At 39.4% G+C, this 25,707-nt stretch overlaps 1 protein-coding gene across 9 annotated transcripts in view; it reads left to right on the forward strand.

The window, feature by feature from the left end:
• The window catches only part of Mecom (MDS1 and EVI1 complex locus), a 542,504-nt gene that overhangs the window by 337,040 nt on the left and 179,757 nt on the right, over nucleotides 1-25,707 (forward strand). The window contains exon 1 of one of the 9 annotated variants that reach the window (XM_074073827.1): nucleotides 4,209-6,235. The exons of 7 other annotated variants lie outside the window; for them this stretch is intronic. Coding sequence is in view for 1 of the 2 variants with exons in the window: in XM_074073824.1 (XP_073929925.1) it covers nucleotides 25,044-25,070 (27 nt within the window). In the remaining variant the exon portion in view is untranslated. Of the gene's footprint in view, nucleotides 1-4,208; nucleotides 6,236-24,934; nucleotides 25,071-25,707 lie in introns of those variants that run through there. One more of the 9 variants, XM_074073824.1, reaches the window with a different exon arrangement.

Below are 25,707 nucleotides of genomic sequence, written 5' to 3' on the forward strand. Positions count from 1 at the left end.
TAAATCCCCACAGTGGCCAAGCAGTATGCTGGAGTGTGGAATGGGACTATGGGTTCCGCAGGTTCTGTAGAGAGAGGCAGTGGATCAGAGTGCAGGACTTGGAGATGAGGTCTCGTCTGGCTGGAGTGAACTTTACTTCAACAGAGCTTGAATGATGTGTCCAAGGTCAAGCTACTAGTAAACAGCACAATGGTGACTCAAACCCAACCCAGGGACCAGATCTTATTCTCCAGGTCTAATTCTTCACTTAGCTTTATACCAAGAACATTTTGATCCTAGTGGAATGAGGTGAGGAGGCAGCCACCACCACAGTCTGGGTGGAGAGAGGAGTCACGAGGAACCTTGCAAGGTTGGGAATAGTGTTGGGCTGGGTGGGGAGTGTGGCCTCGCCCTCTACGCCTCAGTCGGCAGGTTAACAGTCTTGCTGGGACAGCTGCTTTCTGAACCATCACCTGTCTCTCTGCACTATAAACAGCCCTGCTGAACATAGTATTAAGGTCTTAATAATTGAGTAATGATTATAGGTGGAAAGTGTCTTTGAAGTAATTCCTAGTGAGGGCTGAAACCCTAGGAAGGACCTGTGGATTAAAAAGAAACCACCAGCAATGTTCCCTTTTTTACTATCTTCTTGGAGTCTGTGCTTCTTAAATATTCATGAAAATAGCAGTGATTTCAACTGAAAGGTCTCGACAAGATGAGTAATTCTCAGAATCTTCTATCCATGGTAGTATTTGGATTCGTGTTTAAGTTTCCTCTGTAATAGTTTGAAATCCCTTTGCAAAGCTCGTATTGCTTTCATTTACTGAAAATGAACAATGCTGGGGCAGGGCCCAAAGGACATTAAAACCCCATTATAGTTCACTTCCTGGAACCATGGATTTGATCATCCTACAGGTGAAAGACAGGGAAGGGTAGTGTTTCCTTCTCAACACAGCTGCAAGTGTCTCCAAAGTTGTGTCTTTACTGTTTGCTGAGTGACTAAATAAATTCAGATAATTCCATGTCCTAAGTTTTCTTGTTGTGAATGATTTTGATTTTTAGAGGAAAAGCAGATTCTATGTGACATTTTCTGTTCTAAGGATCTTTATATCTTGACAGGACCCTAGGGCAACATTCAGTCTTCCATTTTAATTAAATAGTAACAATTTGAATAAATATTTTTAAAAGACAGCCTAAGTAGATGTATAGAGAGAAACAGTTCTTTCCTGTCTTTATGTTGGTAACATTTTAAATGATTACATTAAAGAAGTTGTTTTGATGTTTATTTCCACCTCATTTTGTTCTTGTAAAGGGGGTGTTCTATAAATATAGATACAATGAGGTCAATCCACTCCTTAAATAAAAGACGTTTTTATAGCACACAGGTTTTTCCAAGAAGGAAATTTGCTCTTCTCCCACCCTCTAAATTGCTCTTTATTAAAAGGAAAAGTGTTTGTTCAGTTTTATTTCTCTCAATGCTGGATGATAATATTGCTGTGGAAGGTGTATAATCAGTTTTTATGGGTGATGTTCCCACAAAAGGAGTGGTTTAAGGTGAACAAGTTACCCGTGGATATTCAGAGCTCACACTTTGTCATACTGGACACGTTCTCATTCTGTTTCTTTTTGTGGTTTCCAATCACAAAGAACTTATGGAAAATGTGTTTAGAGCATTTGAGATGATAATGAGCTGGTCAGGATTTTAGTTGAAACCCTCCTGAGAGGGTTTTTGCCATGAGGAACACTCATGTGACACACAACAGTCTGTTGCTGTCTGTCTTTGTTTTTCTGAAGCATTCCTTCCTTTCCAGCTGGTCAGTCCAGATTCTCTTTAACGTTAGCATTGAGATGTCCAGATCTGATTTTGTTTTTAAGTATGAGTACCAACGGCATTTGAATCATAAAAGAGATACTTCAAGCTGAACTTGGGGGTGAGTTCCTGACCTACCTCAGTGCTATTGCTTCCGTTAAAAATAAAATCAGTTGTAGCAAACCCAGCAAACCAACTGTGGATGGTCAATAGGATTTTTAATTGCAAAGATTTCCTCTGACGTGAGTGTTAATGAATGTTAAAGCAATAACATAAAAAGACATTACTTGTTTAATGATTGATAGAATAAGAAAAACACAAGGTCTTTTGTCAGATAAATGACTACTGTTTGGTGTTCCTTTACCTGGGGAGTATCAAAAGTGATCTCAAGATAGGCCATAATGGCCCAGGAGCTAAGGCAGCAAGCCATAACGCAGTCGGTTACATAATAACTGAAGCAGGAAGGCTGGCTAATTAGCACTGGTGTACTAATTAGCTCTAGTGTACCTGTTTTTTTCACATGGTAACTGGCATTACTTTAACATTTTGGGTTTGTTAGTTTCCTTTGTGCAAACTTTCTGTTTCTGCAGTCTTTAAATATGCTTGTTTGTTTTATGCGGCTGGCTTTGTTTATCTACAGTCAGGCATATATCTAAAAAACAATTAAATATGGATCCAAACTGTTGGAAGTGCACAGCTGGTGGTCTTTGGTTTTATGTAGTTGATGCTGTGACACAGATCCAGAACATGAAATGACAGCAGTGACATCCAATAATTGCAAAGTAACAGACACCAGAGTTTTGTTTTCTTCAGTAATAGCTTAGATCTCTGGAGTGTCTGATATTTGCTATGACCTGCTCTTGGCATGTTGAAAGAATGAATGGTGATGCATATTCTAAATGACTAATGTCAACTTCCATGTGTTGCTAGTGTGAGAAACAGCATAGGTCAGTTTTCGTGCTCATGGCAGGCCAGACACCTTTACATTTCAAAAGTGCTAGGTGAATTCTTGGTGATTATTTTATTTTCATCACTCTCATTCCACTATTTGTTTGTAATTCAGGTCATGTTTTATAGTATCTTGATTTGTAGTTGACCTAGGAAAAGCTGGCAAATAACACTAGAATTAGTTTTAGGGGTGCTAGGTATGAATTTCAGTTGCAAATCACTGAGAGTCTACGAAGAAAGAACGTGTATGGGTGTGATCTTGCTGGCAAATCCACAGTGCAAGGCAGTTGTGGCTTCTGAAGGAGCACGTTCATTCCAGCTCTTGAAGGACCTTGAGAAGTAAACTTGGTTCTAGGCTCACTAAGAGTATTTCTCTGACATTTGCACTCTCACTCACTCTGCTCTCCATAGGCCTGAGAGTGTGACAGGATGCCCCTGCACTGTCTTGCTGGTTTTGTCATATCCTGCTTGAAAATTTAACCTAGGACATCACCACCCGAAAGAAAACAAAGACTTGAGTCACATGACCTGTGGAGAGGGACCAGGGAAGCTCACACTGCTGGGGAGGGATCTATATGGGTCTGGCCAGAGAGGTCACTGGGAAGGGCAGGGCTCTATTTTCATTTCCCTTTCGGTCTCCAGGTGCTTTACTTCCTGGAACCCATCTTGAGTGTTTAAAGTGTTTTACCTGAACAGAACATTGTGGAACCAGGACACAGCAAAGTTATTGTGGTTAAAGTGGACAAAACCAATCTAATAGATTACTGTTATGTGAGAACTGAGAGGCCTGAAAAAGGAAAAAAAAAAATCTCAGTTTCTTCCTCCACTCCTCCATGAGTGTGCTTGTGGTTAGGTACTAGTTCTCTGTTATCTGTGTGCAGTCATTTATAAAACTCTGTGAGAAGGTGCCTTTGCTCTTGCTTTGTTTAGTTTTGGTGGAGGTGAAGAGCAGAACAGGGAATATCCTAACTAAAACTTTCTTGGTGTTCATATTGACTCCAAGAAGAAGAAGAAACGAAGCTTTCCCCAGGTATTTGAGGGTAAATAACACTGATGTTCAGACATTAAAACAAATCTAGAGATTCCGCCAATTTGTTTTACGTGATTGCAATGTTGGTTTTAAGGCATAATGAAAATATTTTCTCCAAGTACCATGAGATCCACATAATAAAAGCATTTTAATTTATTTATGGAACCTCAGTTTTCAAATACTATCATTGTATTTTGAAAGTGAAATTGTACTTTCTAATGCATTTTTCACAATTACTCTTAATTTTCTGAGCCTTTTTTGTCACTATATAATTTTAGAGTAGCAGATTTAATTTAACTCTTTAAAAAAAATTAGGTATATTGAAATTTGGGTATGCTGCCACCAGGTGGTGGCAGATCCCTTGAGTCATGTGTTATTGTAACTTAAAAGATTTTTTTAAAATCCCCCTTTAAATAAAAATAGTAAAAATCTTTCTTTAAGTAATATCTTACTCAGAAGCTCAATATATAAAATACATAAGTCAACTAAATTACTATGGTGAAGTGGTGAAGGATTTTAATTCCTAGTGTGTATGCCCAACTTTTTTCCCTGGTGATGTCTGAGAAGTCTTAGGAGCACAGCTTGAAAAGCCCCACATCAATTATAATGTGCATATATTACTTGAAATTCAGAAGTGAACCATTATTTGAAAATAAAAAAAAATACCCAAGTGATAGAAAAGATAATCTTCTAGAGCAGGAGGAAAGAGTAGGAGAGCACATCTCAGAATTGGTGGAGGGGAACAAGGAAGCCTGCAGCGTAGGGCTCAGTGCAGAATGAGAGAAGCAGACATGGAAAAGAGCATAGATATTACTCAGGCTGCAGAGAGCCCTGTCCAAACCACGTGAGCTCTGTTTGGGCAGAGTTAAGGCATGCAGGAGGCTCTGAAGACCGACTAGAGAAGGGGGGTGTGGTTGCCATGAGAGCCGATGATTGGCTGAATTTCTTCAGATAGTTAGAGTCATCATGGTAGGGTTAGCTTCCCAGAGCTGGGGCTAGGATCCCCAAGTGCAGAGTCACATCTTCTCTCTGTTTCTCTAGTGGCTTCTTTCCCATGTGACCGCAGAAGACAGTCACAGTCACCTGTAGCCTATATATAACCTGTATGTGGTATTTTCTCCAGGCAATTGTCACTGTCCATTTTGGGCCATGTCTTGGCAAACATTTTTACTCTGTCAGTTTTCTTATACCAGCTCCTGTCCAAATGATCAAAGTTAAAAGTATTTTTTTTCTTTCTTTGATTAACTTTGTCCTCAAAACACCTGTCTGCAGAAACTGCAAACTCTCCCATAAACTAAGTTTCTAAAAGGATTCCTTTCTCTCAAAATATCTTTAAATACAGAACCAATACTACCTTCCAGTAGAGAAGTAGATAAATATAGTAATATCACTACTCTACAGAAAAAAAAAAAAAAGAAACCAAACAGACCCTGGAGGACTAAATGGAAAAAGCAAAACAAACAAAAAATCCCCACTAATTTACCAACAAAAGCCCCAAGAAATCATCGATGATAAAGCAACAAAGCAATTAGGCCATCTTCACTCATTTAGTCATTCTAAGATGTCATGAGTATGCTGTAAATCAGTAGCAAGTTTCTATTTTTCTTTTTCTGTGGAACTGGGGTAGTAATAAGTTTCTAGTGGATATGATTGACCAAGGTTAGGAAGAAGGAAGGACCAATATACAGGAATGCAAGAAGAGATGAAGTAGTGCTGAGCCCCTCCAGCTAAGGTCTTTACCTGAGGATGGCCATAGCGTTGCTCAATGACTTTCATTAGCCTGGTTCTGTGGATTGGCTGGTAATCCATAATAATCCTTGTTCATTGATTCAACAAATATAAACTGTGAAACCAGTATGTGCCAGGCATTGTTCTGGAGTCCAGACAAACTCTATACCCCTGCTCCCTAGAGTTTTTTAGTAGGCAAGAAGACAGGGAACACAAAAACAAGAAAATATGTAATGTTTGGTAAAGATAAGTGACCTAAAGAAGAATGAATGTGTTTAAGGGGGAGGAGAGCATAGAAGAATGGTAGCCTGCAGAAGAGTTGGTGCTCAAGAGAGGGGTCAGGTTCAGTCCCTCTGGGAGGAGGTATTTGAGCCAAGACCTGCAAGAATGACTCAGTGAACATGGGGACAGCTTCAGGGCAAGACTTCCAGGCTAGGAGGAGAACAGCAGGGCAAAGGACCCAAAGAAGGAACAAGCTTGTTGTGTCAAAGAACCAGAGGCCAGTGCTTAAGGATAGAGTGAATGACTGAGAGAAGAGGGAGGAAGTCAGAGAGCAGGGCCTTGAAGGCCCCAGCTTGCAAGGAATCTGGGTTGACTGTGAGAGAAGGCCAGGAGAGAAACTCAACTGCTCTGTGCAGAAGAGACATGGGTATGTGTGGAGCAGGGAGGCAAGGGAGGAGCCCACTCAAGACTTCCAGGATTTGATGGTGGCTTGGACTGGCAAGCTCTACTCTGGCTAGGTAAGTTTTCTTTCTGACTCTGCATGCTCTGTTTATTCATTTCAGTTGATTCCTCCTGGGATAGGAATTTAACAGACAAATGTTGGCCACCTGTTTGGTAGTTATAGCAACATTGACTGTTGGTGATAAGATGGCCTGGAGCTGAGGTCTTGGCCAAGTCATTTCACCTTAGAGCTTTGGTGGACTACATAGGGTCCTTTCTCAGGTCTGATATCCTGAGTCCTAATTTTTGTGATTGAATCTTAATGAGCTCCACCACCCAAGATGACCACAGGGGTAATGGAAGTCATTAGAATGCCCCACAGGCTTCTGAATTGAATATAATTTGATCCAGATCCGTTTCCTTTCCCTGGGATCCTGCAAACTCTCAGCAGTGCCCAAGTTCAGATCTTCAACCTCTTTTTAGTCTGGTTTGGAGCTCTTTGATGACAAGAATGGTCACTGGGCAGAGTAAGGTACATCAGATGCCTCCCTCACCTTCTCTCCTCACCTCACTGGCACTTAACCTTTCTGGCCCTCAAGGTGGTCCTCACAAGTTCTTTCAGGGCCTTCCTTCATATTCATTTGAATGTGACCTTGAAAATCCATTCAGGACAGACACTAGGAATTGCTTAGTGTTGCCTGCGCAGAACTCAAGAGTGACATCTTCTTTAGAAAATAAACAAAATAATGAGTTTTAAGAAGAGAGGCTTTAGCAGCATTTCATTGTTTCACTTTGTAAGTGAATACTGACTCATCCTCTATCAGTCCAATCTTTAAAAAATACAAAATACCAAACTAGTTCTCTATGCATCTGTGATCCAGTATGAGGGTCATATTTCATGCCTCATACAAAAAAGTTAGCAAATAAATTTCTGAAATATGAATCTGTTGAAATAAATCTCAGCTCTTGTATTCTTGCCTGAAGTACACGGCTAGGGCTGGCATCATAAGTGATCAGATTGTGCAGCTCTGGACACCTAGTCTTCAAGGGAATTCTCTAATTTAGACCTAGAGTTTAATACCTGGTGTGAAGTGTGCAGAGTAACTATTGGCATCCAAAAATACAACAAAGCCAACTTTTATTGGGTCAGTGTATGTGTGTGTGTGTGTGTGTGTGTGTGGTGTGTGTACATTGCTTAGAAAAGTATTTCAGAATGCTTGGTGCATTTGTAGTCTGAAATTGAGCCTACTTTTAATAATGGATGCTGTAATGATTATGAAAGTGAGTTAATTTACTTGCCTTTCAGTTTTAGCAGTCTTGGCTTAGGTTATGAAGGAACAGATTTCTCTAGTTTTAATGTCTTCATGCCAGACATTGGCCCACTTCTCCTAAACATAAACTGATCCCCCTACCGTGGTTGGAACATTTCTGAAGCAGGTAAGTCAAGGAGAAACTTGAGAATTTCCTAAAGAACTTAGAAGAAGGAATAAGCCAAGTTTTGAGGCAATTAAATTTGCCATTTAAAATTAATAATCATTATAGCCTTATATAGTATGTAATGTTATAATTAGTCATAAAATATGACTAATTCTCCCAGGCACTCAGTTATGCCTTGATAGTGAATTGGCAGTGGAGTATTTTGGGGAAAGCTCTGGGGAACTAGGCTTATTCAAATGGGGGAAATGAAGGATAAAGTGATTTATTGACTATTTTTGAATAATGGATTTTTCCCATAAAGAGGATGATATTGAACTACTGTTCACAGAAGTTTGAGTAATATGAAATGAGCTTCCACTGGAGAATACAGGATTTAGGTAAAGTGTGCAGAGGGATTTCCTTTTAATAAGTGAGATGCCAAGTAGATAGAATTCCAGGCCACAAGGTAGTACCAGTAATAAGCAGGTGGCTAGTAACTGTTGAAAACTGGAGGAAGCCACCAAAAGTAAACAAAAGTGGGCAGTGTAAGTCATGATTTTGTTTGTTTTGCTATATTTTACAAAATTGCAAAATTTTCAAGATGAAAAATGAAAACCAGAACCATATCCAAATACAGTCAGCTCATGCCCCCATTTATGGGAACTCCATATAACGTAGAATGGTAACTGACTTTTGTCCAACGAAAAACTTGAGAAATGATTTTTATTCATTATCAAAGACATTTATAATACTTAAGATTCTTGAAATATTTCATTCCACTTTCATGTTACAATCCTATTTGAAATTGCAGTATCCATTACTGGCATCATCACAGTTTATTGACTCACCCAACAGTTTTTGAAGGCAAACATCTTTACTTGCACCCATAGGACATTTATCTCAAGGCCAGGTACCCAGTTCTGTAAACTCAGAGCTATTTTTTAATGTGTCCCATGGGTATACATTCATGGTCATTAGAAAGTAACTTTATTCTATATACTTTAAAGGTTATCTTAAAATTATAGAGCAATCCATAAAATATTTGCAATTGTGAGATCCTATCTAAAGGAATAACTAATAAATCTGGGTAAAATGTTGTTGACTCTTTTCAAAATGATTCCGTTATATGACATCTTTAAACATTCCAGTCAACTTTTGATTGCAGGTCTCTCCTCCCCCAGCTAGTGTCTTTTTTTTCCTAAAAATACATTGAGTGTACCCCATAATGCAAAGACACATTGCTGACATTTGAGTATAGCCCATTTTATTCGTTCTAAGGGTATCTTGTGAGGAAACGTCTTTTCTTTGGATATAAGGAGACATGGGCACTCCCTCTCCAACACTATTGTCTAGGGTGATGTCAGGACTGATCTACATAAAGTTGGCCACGTGGTTTCTCAAGATGGAGTTTAAGCACAGAACCTTTCATTAAAGCTCATGAAGTAGGTAACACAGCAACAAGAGCCTTTACCAAAGGGAGTCATGTCTCAGAAGTGGGCTCACTAAGTTATTTTAAATTATCTTTCAATTTCATGACTCCAACAGATTTTTAACATAACTCTGGAAGAGGTTATTTCAAGTTTCTATATTTGAGACTTCAGGAAATAATTAGGTGAATAGAAGATGCATTCGAACCTTTGATGAAAAGGTTTTATGTTCTAGGCCAAGTCCTTTCCCCACCTCCCTCCAGCACTATAAAACTCATCATGAATTCATTTTTCCTTCCCAGTGAGTGGCAGCCATTGACTGACTACAGTCACTCTCCACTGTCTGGTACTCTTGTCTAGTAAGAGATGAGGCTTGCTGTCAGGGTGGCTCAAGTAGCTGTTTGTTCAAAGGACTTGCTGAAGCAGAAACAAGCCTTTTTGTTTTGAAAGCATGTTAATGTGATAATGAAATATGCACAAAGCAAAGAGGTTCATCCATATAAATGAGTCATTTAAATAATGAGTAAGGAGGAAGGATGTGGTTTGGTGTCAGTACTGATTAATTAGGACATAAAAATAAATAACCATTCCAACATTGGCTGCCTCCCTTGAAACTTACTCTATTAGTGGACAATGAAGTTAATGCAATTGACAATATAATTACAGGTTAGTGAACAGAACAATCCATGAAGACGCTCTTGCTTCTTTTACAGCTTTAATTAGCTTGATAGCATCTCTCTGTTAATTTTCCCATCTTTGCCTTGCTAATATTGTGGATCTGATAGAGAATCCCAGTATTCACAACTAATCTCTTGGAAGGTATTGGGTACTGGAAATAGATATACAGTATTATCCTAAGTAGTCAATTCAACAAACTTTCATTACGGACCTACTATATGACTTTCAATGTGCACACATATGACTAATTAATTATTATCCAACACTTAAGAGAAATCAGTGTCTACCAGTGACTTTCTTTTACTATTGTCCTCCTTTCTGGAGTCTTTTTACTTTTCATAGGTAATGTTTATGAAGTTTCTAAGGTCTGATGTTAGTGGATTGTGTGAAAGTCCATGGCATATGTTAGATTTATTCCCTCACTAAAGAGTTAACCTTGAGGCAACTTGATTTAATCTATTGAGGATAACATGACTGAGGATAGCACAGGTAGTTGAAAGTTAATCAACAACTCAGCTTCAAATACTTAAGGAACATGTAACATGAGATCTGTTAGCATCCCTAGAGGTCATTTAGACTACTGGAAGGGCACTTGGAGCACACACACTCACACACATATACATATACACTTGTACACACACACACACACACACACACACACACACACTCCAGTTCACATGAAATGATAAAAAAAGTCACATAAAGCCAACTTCCCCTGACTCATAATATTCCCAATAAGTGTGAACGTGAGTTGGTTAACATTTTCTTACAACTATTAAACAATGACTTTGCTGGTGGTCATGGTTCAGGACAAGTTAGACCCAAGGTGGTAGATATCCTCAAAGAACTGTTTTCACCTCAACACACAGAACCTTCTCAATATTATTTTCAAAGAGCTTATTTTTAACCTTCTGGTATAGAAATAAATTTCTTATGTTGTGAAATGAAAGAAGAAATCAAAATTGAATTGTGTTTTTGAAAATAAACAAGAAAAAAGCTTTTCATGTTTTAGCAATGACGGTGTCTTCAGATCCCTTCTCTAAGATTTATGTCTTCCTTTATTTAGTTTTCCTGAATATTCCCCAGGTTTTCAGTCTAAAGTAAATTATAAAGATTTTTGACCAAATTTCTCTCTCTCTCTCTTTTGGAAAACATGGAGAAAGCAGAATTTTCTTTTTTCTTTTTTTTCCCACAATGGTTCATTTGTATTCCGTGAACCTGAGACTAAGGCAAGTTCTAATGTCTTCCTGTTTTATGTCACCACTGAGGTAGTAGTGACATGCTGGCTGCTGATGAATAAATATATTTATCTGGCTTCTAAACCTGCTTACACTGCTGAATCATAATGAGCAGATGTTAACAATTACTCTAAATGTCTTGGATATTTTGTAAAACTTTTATCAGAGTTAGGGTAGTTTATTGATTTAGTCAGAATCATGCCCTGGGCAGAAAACATGTTGTCATTTGGGATTCAACATGGGCAGAATGCATGTCCATTAACATTTTAAACTCAGACACTAGGGTCTTACTTCTGGAACCTTCTGAACAGTAAGACTTTCTAATATGGTCTTACTCTTCCCATGTAAATCAAAGCATATCTTTTGGTAAATTTTGTATGGTCTCATATCTTAGAATATGCTACAAAAAGCAGGAATAAAAAAGAATGAGTATGATATTTGAACCTCAGCTGTATGAATTTCAGGTAAAGAATACACCTGGCACAGTGCAAACTACTCATGTTTGTTTTCAAAATAATTGACAAAAATCTATTTTGCCATTTCTCTGGAGTTATGTTTTTTCTGTTGTTCTTTTTCTGTAACATCAAGCCATTTTAGTTGAATGATACAGAAAGCCACTTTGAATTCAAATATAAAATAAGGCCATCCATCATGTTAACAATTTAATTACCTGAGTATATATTTTTCTAGCAAAAAAACTCCATTATTTGTTGTGTATCTTATTACTGAGTAGTTGCCTCGGGACAACGTGGCTGTCACTGAGCAAGCCTTGTGGTAAGAAATGGCAGATAGGGAGCAGATAAGCCCAGCCCTCTGCTTTCTTTCCAGGCCCTTACATCCATGTTGCTAGAGCCCTGACCTGTGAGCGTCCCTGTAATCTTTGTTGCAACTGTGAAATGGTGACTTGTAAAGGCAGTGAGGCATGTCAGAGAGAGCAAATGAAATAGAAATGTAATATTTTATGTCTTTGCTGGACCCAGGATACAGGAATGCTGGTGAGCTGGGGTTTGGCAGTCACTCTCCCACGCACTATGAGCACGGGAAAAGTTGAGCGAAGAGGCCCAAGTACACAAAGCATCGGCTTCTCCAACTGTGCAGGCATCTGCAGGTTAAGGAATCATTTTGGTTTTGAAAAATGAGATTAGAATAAGGGAGGAAAAATGGGAAAGAGCAACTCTTGTGCCTTTCTGACGGTGCTGGGAGACCAGGGCCTCTGTCCAGAGTACTCACAGGGTGGGAGGCCAATGTCTGATGCTTGCTTTTTAATTGTGTGCCCTGACAACCACAAAGGCCTAAAACAATTGAAGCAATAAAGTGAGAGTAGAGCAACAATACTATCACTTTGGAGAGTGGTGGGCATCAAATGGCAAGGAAAGTTCTCCTGCTTTTATAGTTTTATGCACCAGGGTGGTTGGGAGTTTTCTTGTGGTCTGTTCCTGGCAGCAAGCCTTGTTAACTGAAGATAAGAAAGACTAGACTTTAAGCGACCATGAGTGCATGCTGTCTTTTTCCTGGTTGGATAATGTTTGAAGAAAGGAAGGTGTTCTATCCTTAGTAAGACTCCAAGTGGGTTTTTGCACGTCAGATGGGCCCTGATCAATGGTAGAGGCTAGAAGGTTCGTGAGACAGCGTTAGGTGCATGTTGCCACGGAGGCAAAGCAGCTGTCTACTGGAAAACGTTAGCTTTAGGACCTAGACAAGGTGGCCCTACTGGATCTTTTTTTGGGGGGAGGGGACCACTGGAGTTTGAACCCAGGACCTAGAACTCAGGCACTCTACCAGCCCCTTACTGGGTCTTTTCTCTCCTTTTCTGACCTTAGGACATACAATTCAAGAAAGGTGCTCCTTCCATTCATGCCCGAAGAAGAACTGCTGATCATTCAATGTTTGAACAAATGCATGGGAGGTTCTCCTTAGCAGATCTCACTGGAGATGATTCAGAAATTGCTGATGACAGCAAGGACAGCGTAGTTTTTCTTACGGGTTCCTTGATAACTTTACAAACGCATCTGATTTTCATAGTGAACGCATGTTTTCATAAATGGAAACAAATAAAACAGTAGGCAAGGGCTTTCTCAAATGCTTGCCAAGTACATTAAACACACAAAAAGTACATTCACAGCGAAAGTTGGTTGAAAACAGCTGTTTTAAAGGATTTTTGGTGAATGCAGTTAACAGCATCATCATTATAAGGCCTGAAGCAAACGTGTTACTGATTACACCCCATTAAGAAATTGGAATGTGTTCCCCCAAGGAAACGCCACAGCACATGCTGTTTGAAAATAACAACCAACTCCAAAACACTCAGCTAGGACTTTGTTATAAATCGTGCAGCCTATCTAGGAATAACAAAACTCTCAGGAAAATGAGAGAATGTCTTATCTTAACTATCAGATTTTTTTTTTAAACAATATTGTTTTAGCAGAAGTTTCCTCAGCATCTTTCACCTTTTCCCAAGCTGGCTGTGTCTCCTTAGGCTTAGGCTATATCCAAGTTGTGCAAGAAGCAGATCTGAAGGAAATCTGGGATGGCCACTTGGTAGAACATGCAAGTCCAGCTGACCCGTTTGTTGGAGTAAAACCTGATGCAGTTCTAGGAGCAGAGAATGTTCTTCATGGTGGGATAGAAAGCTGTTGGTGGGGTCTCCGGGACATGGAAAGTTTAATAAGGTCCTTGGGATTACTGCCCTAAGAAATAACGTTCATGTGTTGAAAAGGCACTGTCAGAACTCTGCGGAAGCAGGGCCTGCCACACGTCTGCAGCTTGCCTGTTATTGTTCAGCCCATGTCTGCATTGCCTGTCTTCTCTGGCACTCATGTGGCTTTACAAACACTTTCCATAATGGCCCACAAGCCTCCTGAGGGCCCTGGGGTGTTAGATGGGAAGGAATGCAAAGTCCAGTACTTGGTATGGAAAAGAAAAAGAAGGCTTTTTCACCTTTTCCAAACATCTGAAAGAAGGGTCAGTTTTCTCCTGGTGATGAAAGAGTCACTGCTGGGGACCAACCTCTTCTCACACTGTAGGGACCACACTGTGGGTCATGCTGGGAAGGGCCAATCCTCCCACTGCTTCCTGAAAGGCAGAGCCACTGTCTCAGATGGTAAGGAGGACCCCAGTGTCTGTGGAAGCATGATGTCATAGATACACACGAAACTCAGTGATGAGCACGACAACGTGGACATAAAAAAAATGAGATGGTTATGTTTTGTTTTTCTTTATTATTTTATTCATATGTGCATACAAGGCTTGGGTCATTTCTCCCCCCTGCCCCCACCCCCTCCCTTACCACCCACTCCGCCCCTTCTGGTTACATGTGAGGAACATGTAACCAGAAAAAAAAAAATGAGATGGTTATGTACCAAGAATTTTCTAGTTACCATTTCAGTCCTGTAAGGCACACAAGTCCTAAGCTATGGGACTTTTGATAAGCTCTATAAACTCTGGGTATTTCTGTGCTCTTATTTTAAAAAAGAGAACAGTAAGATCTGCTATAGACAACTTCTGTGAGCAACTCAGACCAAGCACAAATATGGTCATCTCTGCATGTTTGTATATACACATATATATGTCTGTGTGTGCAGGCACACCATCACATACCTTAAGAAAATGGATGTCAGCATTTTTATTATGGGCATCCCTAGGGGATTTAAGTCCTACTTGAGATTTCAGATTGTGAGACAGGCTTCATTATTTGTTAGGGGAAGGAATGTTCCTGGGAAAAGTCCTTCTCCTCTACCAAGTTGGAACTTTGGAGACCCTCAGGGTTAAGCCGAGGCAAAAATAGACTTCTCAGGCTAGAGCACAACCCTGCCCAAAGTGAGCAGGGATTCTAATCTAAACACTCAGACTTCCCAAGACCACAAAGTAGGCTGCCAGAATGTGACCTTGAGGTTTCTAGGATCATTGGGGTTACAAGTCATAGTCCCACATATGGTAACCCAAACTTCCTCTTCTTCTGCTGCATAGTTTTGAGTGTGGAAGTCTCTCCTTGGGCGGGGTCTTGAGGCACTCTGAACTCGACAGAGCAGCTGCACCAGGAGTCTGGCACCAGCAATTGGTCTGTGCACCTGAAGGAACTGTGTCTAATGGGGACACACTTCACAAAGCACCTTTTGTCCAAGCTGACAGTGAGTGTGGGGGGAAGCTAGTAGAAATGGTGATAAGTTTATTACACCCAAACTTTGATGTAACAGATAAATCTATTATTGATAATGCTGCAACCATGATTCTTGGGAAATGTTTTTGATAACATGACACAAATATTAGTATTACCAACTATCAGTAGAAGTCTTTTGCCAGAAAGAAAATACAGTTGATTTTGAACAAAGGCAAAGGTGATAGGAGTCACTATATGGCCAGGTAACTGTGTAACTCTGTGTATCACTATTTCCTTTTCAGTGAATTGTGGGTAAAGTAAATAATTTTAAAGAGTCTACATGTAAATGCACATTTTAAAAATGATTTGACTATTTAGAGTAAAATTGGCTTATTGTCTACTAAAAGTGAGGAGACACACACACACACACACACCCCCCGAGAGATAGAGAGAGAGAGAAAGAGACAGAGAGAGAGACAGAGAGAGAGGAAGAGACAGATAGAGAGAGAATGAATCCCAGTAGAGAAATTTGGCAGATGAGATCTATGGTTGGAGACAGTTTTTTTTCCTCATATGAATTTTTATTCGGTTTTGTTATTGTTACCATTATTATTTAAGTAACTGAAGCAATTAATCTTTTTTCTGGTACACAAGCTATTTTTTTCTTATTGTACAAGTGGTTCTTTTTGTAATATACATAGTTATTTTTCCCTTTGTCCCCCAACCTTTCTCTCCTTTGCTCCTCAATTCTATAATCATTTACTGTACATCAGTTATTTTCTATTTTAGGGGGGACTGGGGATTGAACTCGGGGCTTCACAATTGCAAAGCAAGGACTCTACCTCTTGAGTCATAGTCCATTTTACTCTGGTTGTTTTGGACATGGGGCCTCATGAACCATTTGCTCACTAAGTACAATTTAAGTTATTAGAGATACAAAGAGAAAATAAATTTGAGTCTCTGATCCTGAGCAACTGATCTAATTTCTCTTGTTCAAATTCTGGAGGTGATTGAAGTAGTCACCATGGAAAAATTTCTCTCATGGAAATTACTCTAAAAGCGGGACCTCCCATGTGATTACCCACAGGCCAGGGATGGTAGAAAGTGGAAGAAACAGAAAGACCCATTTCTACTGCTTTACTGTCATATTTTTATTTGGAGATATAACAAACTTATTATTGCATATTATATCATTCTTTATATGTGTTGGCACATATACAGCATAGAGAATAGTTTATAAATACATAAGTTGAGATGCTTGCGCACACATTTTACCAGTAGGGGAATGTGGTGATAGTCATATGGGGACTCTGCTGAAGATTATATTCTCCACGAGGGCAGAGAGCCTGCCCATCCTGTTTGGCCCTTTAATGTGAATGGCAGTGTTTGGCACATTTGGACACTTGATAAATATTTTACAAGAGAGGGAATAAATGAATACTCAAACAAATGGTCTGTCTCTTCAGTGCTGTTAAATAAAAAGGATCTGTTTTAATAAACTCACTCTCATTAACATGTGGCAATGTGTCAGACAATACATTTTTTGAAAGAGTGTCAAATGGAAAAATATCGTCTCTAGATTTGAGTCAAGCTGTGGATCTATGCACCGTCATTCCTGGGCTGAAGGATTCTTTGCAGAGATCAGTGACTTGTAATTCCCCACTGCCCACCTTTTGGGCTACGTCACTGCTTACTTGCTTTGACTAGAAAGTGGAGTTATCACTGGAAGGAATCTAACGAAGGTCATCTGCTTGATCTCATTTCCCTTCTGGGCAGGATGATATTGACAAACAGGCTTATACTCTATTTTAAATCATTTCTACATCCTCTCCCAGGAAACTATTAAGTGCTGAGATTTGGAGTTACTTTTAAAGATAATGGCTATTTGGCTAGGAAAAACTCTGCATGGTTAGGATAAGCTCTTTAGACCTGCTTAGTGTGCAGGGCTTGACATGGTCATTCTTATTCCTAGTCTTTGTTTCAGTAGAGAGGAGGAGGTAGGTTTTGTGAATTAATGGGAGATTTGGAAGTAGTTCAATGTAATCCAAAAGGAATAATATGCAAAACGCCGGTGACTAAAGCTTTAATATTGTCTCTGTAAATTTTTACCTTTTACTATTTCCACACTTAAGCTTCAAAGGATTCTTTTACAAAATATATGACTTTGTTATGAGACAAGATGGTCACAACAATAAAACCACCTCATGTCTACCTGCTACCACACGTTAGAATTCACAAAGCATTTTCACATGGGTTCTCACAACTAATTTTTATAGACAATCAGTATATGTTGCCTAACTTTAGGGAGGAAAAAATGGAAATTCTGAGACATAAGGGAAAGAACCAAGGCCCCACTATTTCTGTTTGCAGAGACACTTCCTTTACATCAGTAATTCTTAGGATATATGTGATTGTGACTTAACTAAGGACTGTGATTTAAAAAATGCAGTGTCCCAGTCAGAGTTATGGAGTGGGAACTGGGATTCTGCATTTCTAGTGGGTTTCCAGGTAATGGTGGTACTTTTCTCCTCAGATGACAATTTGAGTAGCAAGATCATGCTTCATAACTTGTTCCTATGTGATATGAAACACTATCTCATCATACTATTCCCACCTTGAAGCACCCACAATGCTGCTCCATTTCAGTAGGATGAAGTGTAGCTTTTGAGCACAGCACACATTAGGGCCTTCATCATCTGATCTGCAGTCTCCATCCACATCTATGGCTACACCATGGTCACTACCACTCCTCACCCCCAGACGCTGTGCTCCACCCACCTCAACATCTCACACTTCTCAAGTATAGCATGCTTACTTTTTGCTTCCTTACAATTTCACTTCCAAATCTGTTCTACTTATTTACTAGGTCTAGTGAGAGAAGCTTTTACAAGCCAATGAGAGAGGAGATTTATATGTGTAATTGTTTATAAGGTAGTGTACGGTCTTAAATTATGTGTGTGTGTGTGTGTGTGTGTGTGTGTGTGTGTGTGGTGTTTAGCTGATCTCTGGCACTGTTTCTTACATAATAAGCATACAATATTTGTGGATTCATTTGTTGAATGGATCTAGTAGGTTCCTGGGATAATTACAATCCCTGGATTAGTACATGAGATTGGTGAGTGGTTATGAAAGTTAAAAGAAAATGAAAGAATCAGACTCAGATATTTGCCTGAATTTCACACACAAAAAAATTGCTCAAAATCATCATTCTATGGCTTAAAAATATGTGGAAATCATAGACCTTGAAGAATGGTTTATTTTGCAGATTTTGACCAATGATATAATGAGAATAAAAGTGAAAGATGGCTGTAATCCTAGATTCTCCCTCATCCCATGGCATGTTCCAGAGACATTTTGTTCTCTTCCTGCCAACTCTATTTCACTTGGAAGAGTTATAGTTTGGGTGACTTATGGTGGAAAATGATAGCTGCCCCATTTGTCTTTCTCCCTTCTGCCTATGTTCTGTAATTTCTACCTGTAGGACAACTGTTAACTTCAGAGATCTCTGTGAAAGAACATTGAAGAGTAGTCTTTTTAAAAAATCTTAACCCTTGCAGGGCACTGGGGGCACATGCCTGTGATTCCAGCTCTGAGCGTCAGAGATCAGAGGATTGTGGTTGCAGATCAGCCTGGGAGAAAAGACCCTTCTCAACAGAAAAAAAAAAAAAATTCTGGGAATGGTGGTGCTCTTCTATCATCCCAGCTACTGCAGTAAGCCTAAACAGGAGGATTGCAGTCCAGGTTGGCCTTGTCAAAAAGTGAGAACCTATAAAAAAATAACCAGAGCAAAAAAGAATGGAGGTATGTTCAAGCAATTGAGTGCCTACCTTGCAAGCATGAAAACCTGAGCTCAAACCCCGTTACCATCAGTCAATCAATCAATCAATCAATAAAATCTTATTCTCTTCCCAAAGGAAAGAAACACTAGTCTGGCTTTTGCCACCAAAATAGTAGAGATTTTGCCTTTGTGGGAGCAATAGAAATGTCAACAATCAAAGGAGCAAGTTGTTCTGCTAGCATATTAGCATGCGTTGTGTTTTGCTTAGGAAGAGAAACCGAACAGCAAATCAGCAGGCAGTATTTTTGTTAACGAAAATGTAGATTGGATATTGGGCACAATTTTAAAACCATGTTTGGTTTATTTAGTTTATTTATTTGGCTAAAGTGGATATTTAGCCAGATAAGTAGCAATTTCTTTAATTTGTTTTAGAATGAAACAAAACTATGTACAATACAAGTTATATTTTCATGTTCACAAACACAAACCTATGTGTACATACAAACATGTAAAGTACCTTTAATTTTCAAGAATGGAATTCTCTAGTCTTTCTTTTAATAGGAATCTATAATGTTTCCTTTTCTTTTCTTTCTCTCTTTTCTGCTTCCCCAGTTCCCCTTTCTGTGCTTGTACTATGCTGCCCATTTTTCCACTTTCCTTCCTCTCCTCCTTTCATTTGTAACACATAATTTTCCACTCACCAGCTATTTAACAAACAATGTACTCTGGTTTTCTTGTGTTTAGTAAGGAGTATGTGTGGAAGGAACTGACCCAATGAATTTTGGTGTTCTGACATCAGATCAAGACATTGACTGACAAGACATGGGATTCTAAATACAAGGCAAAGGCAAACGGAAAGAAAGATTGAGATTTGTGGTCAGAGTCCCAGCCAAATTCTAAATTTAGAATTCTGAGGTCCTAATTCTTATGGTAGGCGTCGAAATGCAGGGCAGCAGAGCTCTTGCCCAATTTGGAGGGAATACTTAGTTAGAAATGGGAAGTAAAGATGCTAGGAAAACAGTCCAGGCAATCCTGAACCAATGGCTTCTTCATATAATGAAAAATTCTATGGAGTAGTGAGGGCCAACACTGTTTTTATCCCTTTCATTCAGCGCTGACTTGGCCCAGGACACCTGCACTGCCCAGGACAGGCCACCAGATTAGAGTTGGGGAAACAGAGGAAATGGCAGGGAGTGTGACCAGCCCTGTATTCTTCTTTCACTGCTCTGTACCGCATAGTTCACAAGCGGAATGCTGGTGTTTTCAAAGTACTCAGTGTTTTTTTTTTTTAAGTGTCTGAATACCTCTGGAAAGAATTGGACAGTTCCCAATATTTGGCTTGTCTCTTCAAGGGCAAATAAATGCTAAAGCAGTGGATAAGGCAGGGGACTGACCAGAGGAGAGTGACTTCGTCATGCATCAGGAAACTTCATTGCTCCCTCTGGATGGTGCTGGCCTAGACTGCGCTAAGGCAGCTCCCTTTGCCCACTCTGCTCCACTTTTTTTAGTCTTTTGTCTCTCATTCCAGTGCAGTGGCTAGCAAACAAAGTGTTAGGGAATTAATATGAATAACTGGTAGTTATATGGATATACCTGATAAAATTTCCAGCTAACCTTTGGAAACCATGCTTAGAGATTAATGTTTCAGAGTTTATAATCAACACTTTCTCTGTCAATTTTTATGGTAGAATTCCTAAAAGTTTGGAAGCCACTGAGTGTTCACTGCATTCACTTGGCACACTGTGGTTTAAATTTTATATTCAAGTGCTAAAAATAAACGTGATCCCAGTTAAAGTCATTTCGGATTGGATCCTGATTTGTGCAACTGGACTTTGCAGCAGGCAGTCTAAATTACCAGAGATTCTAGAAAAATTAAGACCTGCCACAAGGTGAGCACAAAATTCTGACAATGACCCAGGGAATGTCAGGCATCTCAAAGTTAACATAGTGCTTGAAGAAAGAGCAAGAAGTAGTGGGGCACTTGTGTACCTATTGCACAGCCTCATGAAAAAACACAAAGATAATATACAGTAAGATCCCTCTACATCGTTGTTTTTGCCATCATTCATACAGTAAATGTTTCCTGGGAGTTTACTTTGATCCAGGAGCTCTGCTCAGTGCTGTTTGTAAGCGTAGCATCTGTGAAACTCCTCCACCAAGACAGACTGAGTTGGTTCACTTCAGAAACACTTTGAACTAGGAGCATAATTAAGATTTCTTCAGTGTAAGGAAAGGAAACTCGGAGACTTACATGATTAATAGAGTGGATTTGAGTTTTGCTGGAGCAGATGGTGCAGAGGCATCTCTTTGGGAGAAACCCTGTTTGGGAGTCAAGAAGAATGTTTTGTGGTGTGAATTCCCTTGCTCCAGTCTTATTTAGTAGTTGGAGCAGAGTTCACATCTGGGACCCCTTGGAGAATTAGCCATTGTGAGAACAGTGAACCAAGAGGAAACAAAAGTAATATATATTGAAAGGCTTAATCTGATCTCTTGCCTGTCTTCAAAGGAAGCCTCATTTGTAAAGGGACATGCATGCTCCTGAAGAAAGGACCCCCGTTAGGCAATGCAGAAACAATAAAAGACTTTAAGTCCACAGCCTCCGAAACACGAGGTGAAGGGCCTGCTCTGTGCCCAACTGGGAGACTCTGTTGGAGCTGAACTCAAATTCATCTTTTTGGATCCCTTTTCAGAGTCCTCTGCTCAGTAGAGCACAATTTCTTCCTTTTTCTGTAAATTAAGATTTACCTGACATGAAGCTTCCACATGGAAACAGAAGAGGTAGAGGCCGGCAATGCAGCGCTCATACTCAATGGATTTTGTTTGTCTCTCTGCAGTCTCATCTTAAGTAAAGAAGTGTTTAGAAGTGTTACTTCACACTTCTTTTCATGGAGGGAATATGTTTGAGCTCCACCTGAGCTTATGGAGCCAAGAACAAAATGAACTCTCTTTGAGGATTGGAGAAACAGGAGAGAGATGTGATATGCGGATCTGTTTTCTGTCTTAACTTTACTATGTTGCTGTCATGGTTTCAAAGTATTCTTATGCCATGAGAGAGAGGCAGAAAGAAACCTCATGGAGTGAAAGGAGTGAAAGGAGTCCTGGAACTCCTAGAAAATATGTAGCAACATTGTGTGCGTATGTGGTGTGTGGTGTGTCTGTGTGAAGCTTGTGCCTTTCTCTGAGTATATTGGTCCTTATGATAGCAATGCTTTCCACAGTGCTCACTCTGTGCCATGTACTTTCCAAGCACATTAAAAACATCAAATTACTTAATATAGATTTAAAACTCTTCTTTAAATTATATTTAGTTTGGTCAGTCCCTGATTGTTTAAGGTGCTTCTATTTTTCTTTCTTTTTTTTTTTTTGTAGTGAACAATGCTACACTACTCTTCTTAGGTTGCTTTCTTGGATATGTGGGGACTGCAAAGGTACAAAATAGGTCTAGTGTACATTACCTGGTAAATAGCTTCTGATGAGACCAAGGGAGCAGAGATTGGGTTGTGATTGGCCTTATTTGTAATGTCACATAGCATTTTTGAATTAAAGTGTTTTCACTTGGGTTAAAATTAATTTTGAAAAATGAAGACAGAGTTAAAAGTTCTTATGCACATAACCAATCTGATCTTTCTTCCTCATTTTTTTGTTTGTTTGGTTTTTGAGAAAGGGTCTGGCTATGTATCCTAGGCTGGTTTCAAAACTCTTGATCTTCCTGCCTCAGCCTTCTGAGTCCTGGGATTACAGGGGTATACCACCATGCCTGCTCTTTCCCTCACTTTTAAAACACATTTGCTATAAAATCCTGGCCATGTGGCTATGGCAGATAATTGCATTTTTATGTTACAATACTTTATAATGTGCTGTATATATTCAAGTACTCTTCATCTAACATACCTGGATTTCAGTTAATCATTATAAGCTCCACAGAATCCATAAAAAGTAAAAGCCCCATTGTATGCTTTGTACTTGTAACAAAGATGTCATCTACATTTTTGGAAATAGAAGTTTGGTTTTATCTGTAAGGACTCAATATTATGGTTAATATCATTTTGAAATTTCATAATTGTGTTATTACCAGCTCTCTTAATTCATTACAACCTTCGTAATTAAGATCAGGCATACACTTAAGTATTGGTGTTGCATGGAGCATTGTTAATCAATTTAGCCTGTAGCTCACCCTGTAGAGTTTTTGCTTTCTTCATTCTGGACAGCTGTTAACAGCATAATAACAGCTGCATGTGTGAGCCTGCAGACATACACATTATCAAACAGGTGCAGTCAAAAAGAAGAAAGGAGGAGGGTGAAATCAAATAGTGAGTTTTAAATTGGCATTAGTGTATCATTGGAAAACTAAGGTAAATATACCAGGATAACAGTGCTCCCGCACAGAAGATGACCTTGGGACATTATCAAGCCTTCCTGCTTACAAGATATCACATATTTAAACACGCTAGACAGGAGACCTTCCAAAAACAGACCCAGTGACAACACCTGGATAGCTGTTTCAAGTCTAAGAAAATTCCAGTGATAAAAATGTGTTTAGATATCTAACCATATAAAGATAGACTCTAGTTGCTCTTTTCTGTTCTAGAATGTTCCTTTCTGTAGCAATCTGCTTTGAGGTCAGGTGAAATGGTGATAGTTTTGACTTTCTGGTTTTTAAAAAGTCCTTAGCTTACTCCAGGTTATCCACACTACTTTAGCAGGTCGTGGGATGCCAGGACCTGTGTTTAGCGTCATTCTGTGAATGCTTTATAGAGTATTTGTGTGTGAACACATGTGTACATAGGCATGCACACACACACACACACACCACACACATCTGCACCTTTTCAGGTTAAAGTAAGGACTTCCATGTAGGCTTTTCCTGAAATTCTGCTATTAGTCTAAGCCTGTTTTCTGCAAGCTTTTTCCCACCAAACTAGAATTGAGCCAAAGAAAAAATAAATGTTCTTTGTGCTTTGAATATGCCATTCCCTAATGTACACTTTTATACAGTCATGCTTTTTATTTTAGTTTATATGGAACATCTATGTCACTTTAAAGTCTATTATGAACTCTGGAATCAGAGCCATCCAACAGAACTTTCTCAGTGATGAGAATGTTCTGTAATCTGCGTGTCTGATGTGATAGTCACTTCCTATGAGAAAATCAGGCTTGAGTGTGATGAAGGAACTGAATTTGAACTGTATTAATTATAATTATTTTCTATTTTAGTGCCTTGTATTGCTAGTGACAACTGAAAGTGGCAATATGGCTGTCATATTCAGATAGGTCTAGAGAATCTTCAACATTTATTCATAGACCTTTCATATGAAAATCTGTTTTTGTTGGTCTATTTAGCATCATCAATTTGCCTTTAGAATTTGAACTCAAATCTTGTCCTCCAGGTCTTATTTTGCTTCAAACTTCTTTTTTTGTTTTTTGTGTGGGGAATCTAACCCAGCTCCTCACACGTGCGAGGCCAGTGTTCTACCATTGAACCACATCCTTTTGACTTCTCCCTGGTCAACTCCCCTACTACCTTCAGGTGGTAGATGTTTTTGGCAAATTACCTTCAGAAAACAGTGTAATAAGTAAATAGTCTTCATTTAGAAAGGATATTATAAAAGTTTACAGACTATATTAGATTTCTAGTTCTCATGATCAGATTTAAGCAAATAATGTTTATTGAATAGTATCTCTCCTTTCTTAAAAATCAGGCAAATTTTTTCATGAATCCTCACTCGTCTTTAAGGAGCTGTGGAGAGGTGTGACATAATCCTCATGCTGGTGAGCTTTAGGTGCAGGGACTGGTTTAGTGGCTTCCAGATGGCCAGCATAGCATGTGGTGACAAAGCCTTCTTCCTCTAGGATTTCCAAGAACTAAACTGCTAAGAAGTAGGGACATCCTGCTGCCTTCTGGGGCCTTTGAATGTGATTAGGATGAGCAATGATTCTCCAGAAGTGGGTAGAATGTTAAAGCAGTAAACATGCAGATTACACGCTGCCTACACCCCATTCTTCACAGAGGCCGCCTAAGATAATACTCCTACAGAAAAACTGCAGGGTTCCCAAGCCCTTCGCCTGGCTTCTTCTCTTTACTTAGAGGCCAACCACGATGCACAGAAAACATAACTGATACCACTTAGATAATTATTGACTAGTTGTAACATGGATGGTGGAGGTTGTGTTCCATTTTTGCTTCCTGGTCATGTTCCACTGATGCAGCTTGCTGATTTCTATTTAGAAGCATGGTGAGTTTCATTCTTTGCGATGAGAACTTCAGCGACTGAAACAAAGGTAATTTGTTCGAGTGCTGCTACTGCATATGTGGCTTTCACATTTTGAAACATTCCCTCTTAAAATCTGTAATTTGGAGTGTGCAGGTGGGGGCAGACATACAGAATCATCCAGTATATCTTGGTTTCTCTTGCTTTTTGGACAGATGTTATGAATTGTGAAGACACCTGGTTTGTGACAAAAGGATATTGTAGAAAACATGCTTTTATAAATTTCTAAACAGTCACATAAAACAGGATGTAGGTAGCTGAAGTTAGTTGTGCATGCAATTCCTCTTCTTGAATCTATGGATAGGAACTTGAGTTTCCTCTTACTCTTGTGCTTTGGGGAGGTAGATATTTCAAGCAGAAGTTGGGAATGTGTTTCTCTTTACCCGGTTTGCTGTCGTCTCACTCTTGCTTGTGGTCTGTCCGACTCCCTGCCATTCTTTCCTTGCCAGATGTGGTGAGATTGGTTGACCTTCTTCACCCGGTGCCCACCCTATGACCCTTTCCTTTCTATTTGAAAAGGGCTAGGGATGGGGTGTGGGAAAGTCTATCAACAGACAGAGAAGTTGCTCACAAATATAGGTGAGCCAAATGTGCAGCCATTGACTCTTTGAAGGTCATAGAGACCGGCCAGGTGTATAAATGTAAAT

Source organism: Castor canadensis, chromosome 5 (assembly GCF_047511655.1).
Source record: "Castor canadensis chromosome 5, mCasCan1.hap1v2, whole genome shotgun sequence".
NCBI lineage: Eukaryota > Metazoa > Chordata > Mammalia > Rodentia > Castoridae > Castor > Castor canadensis.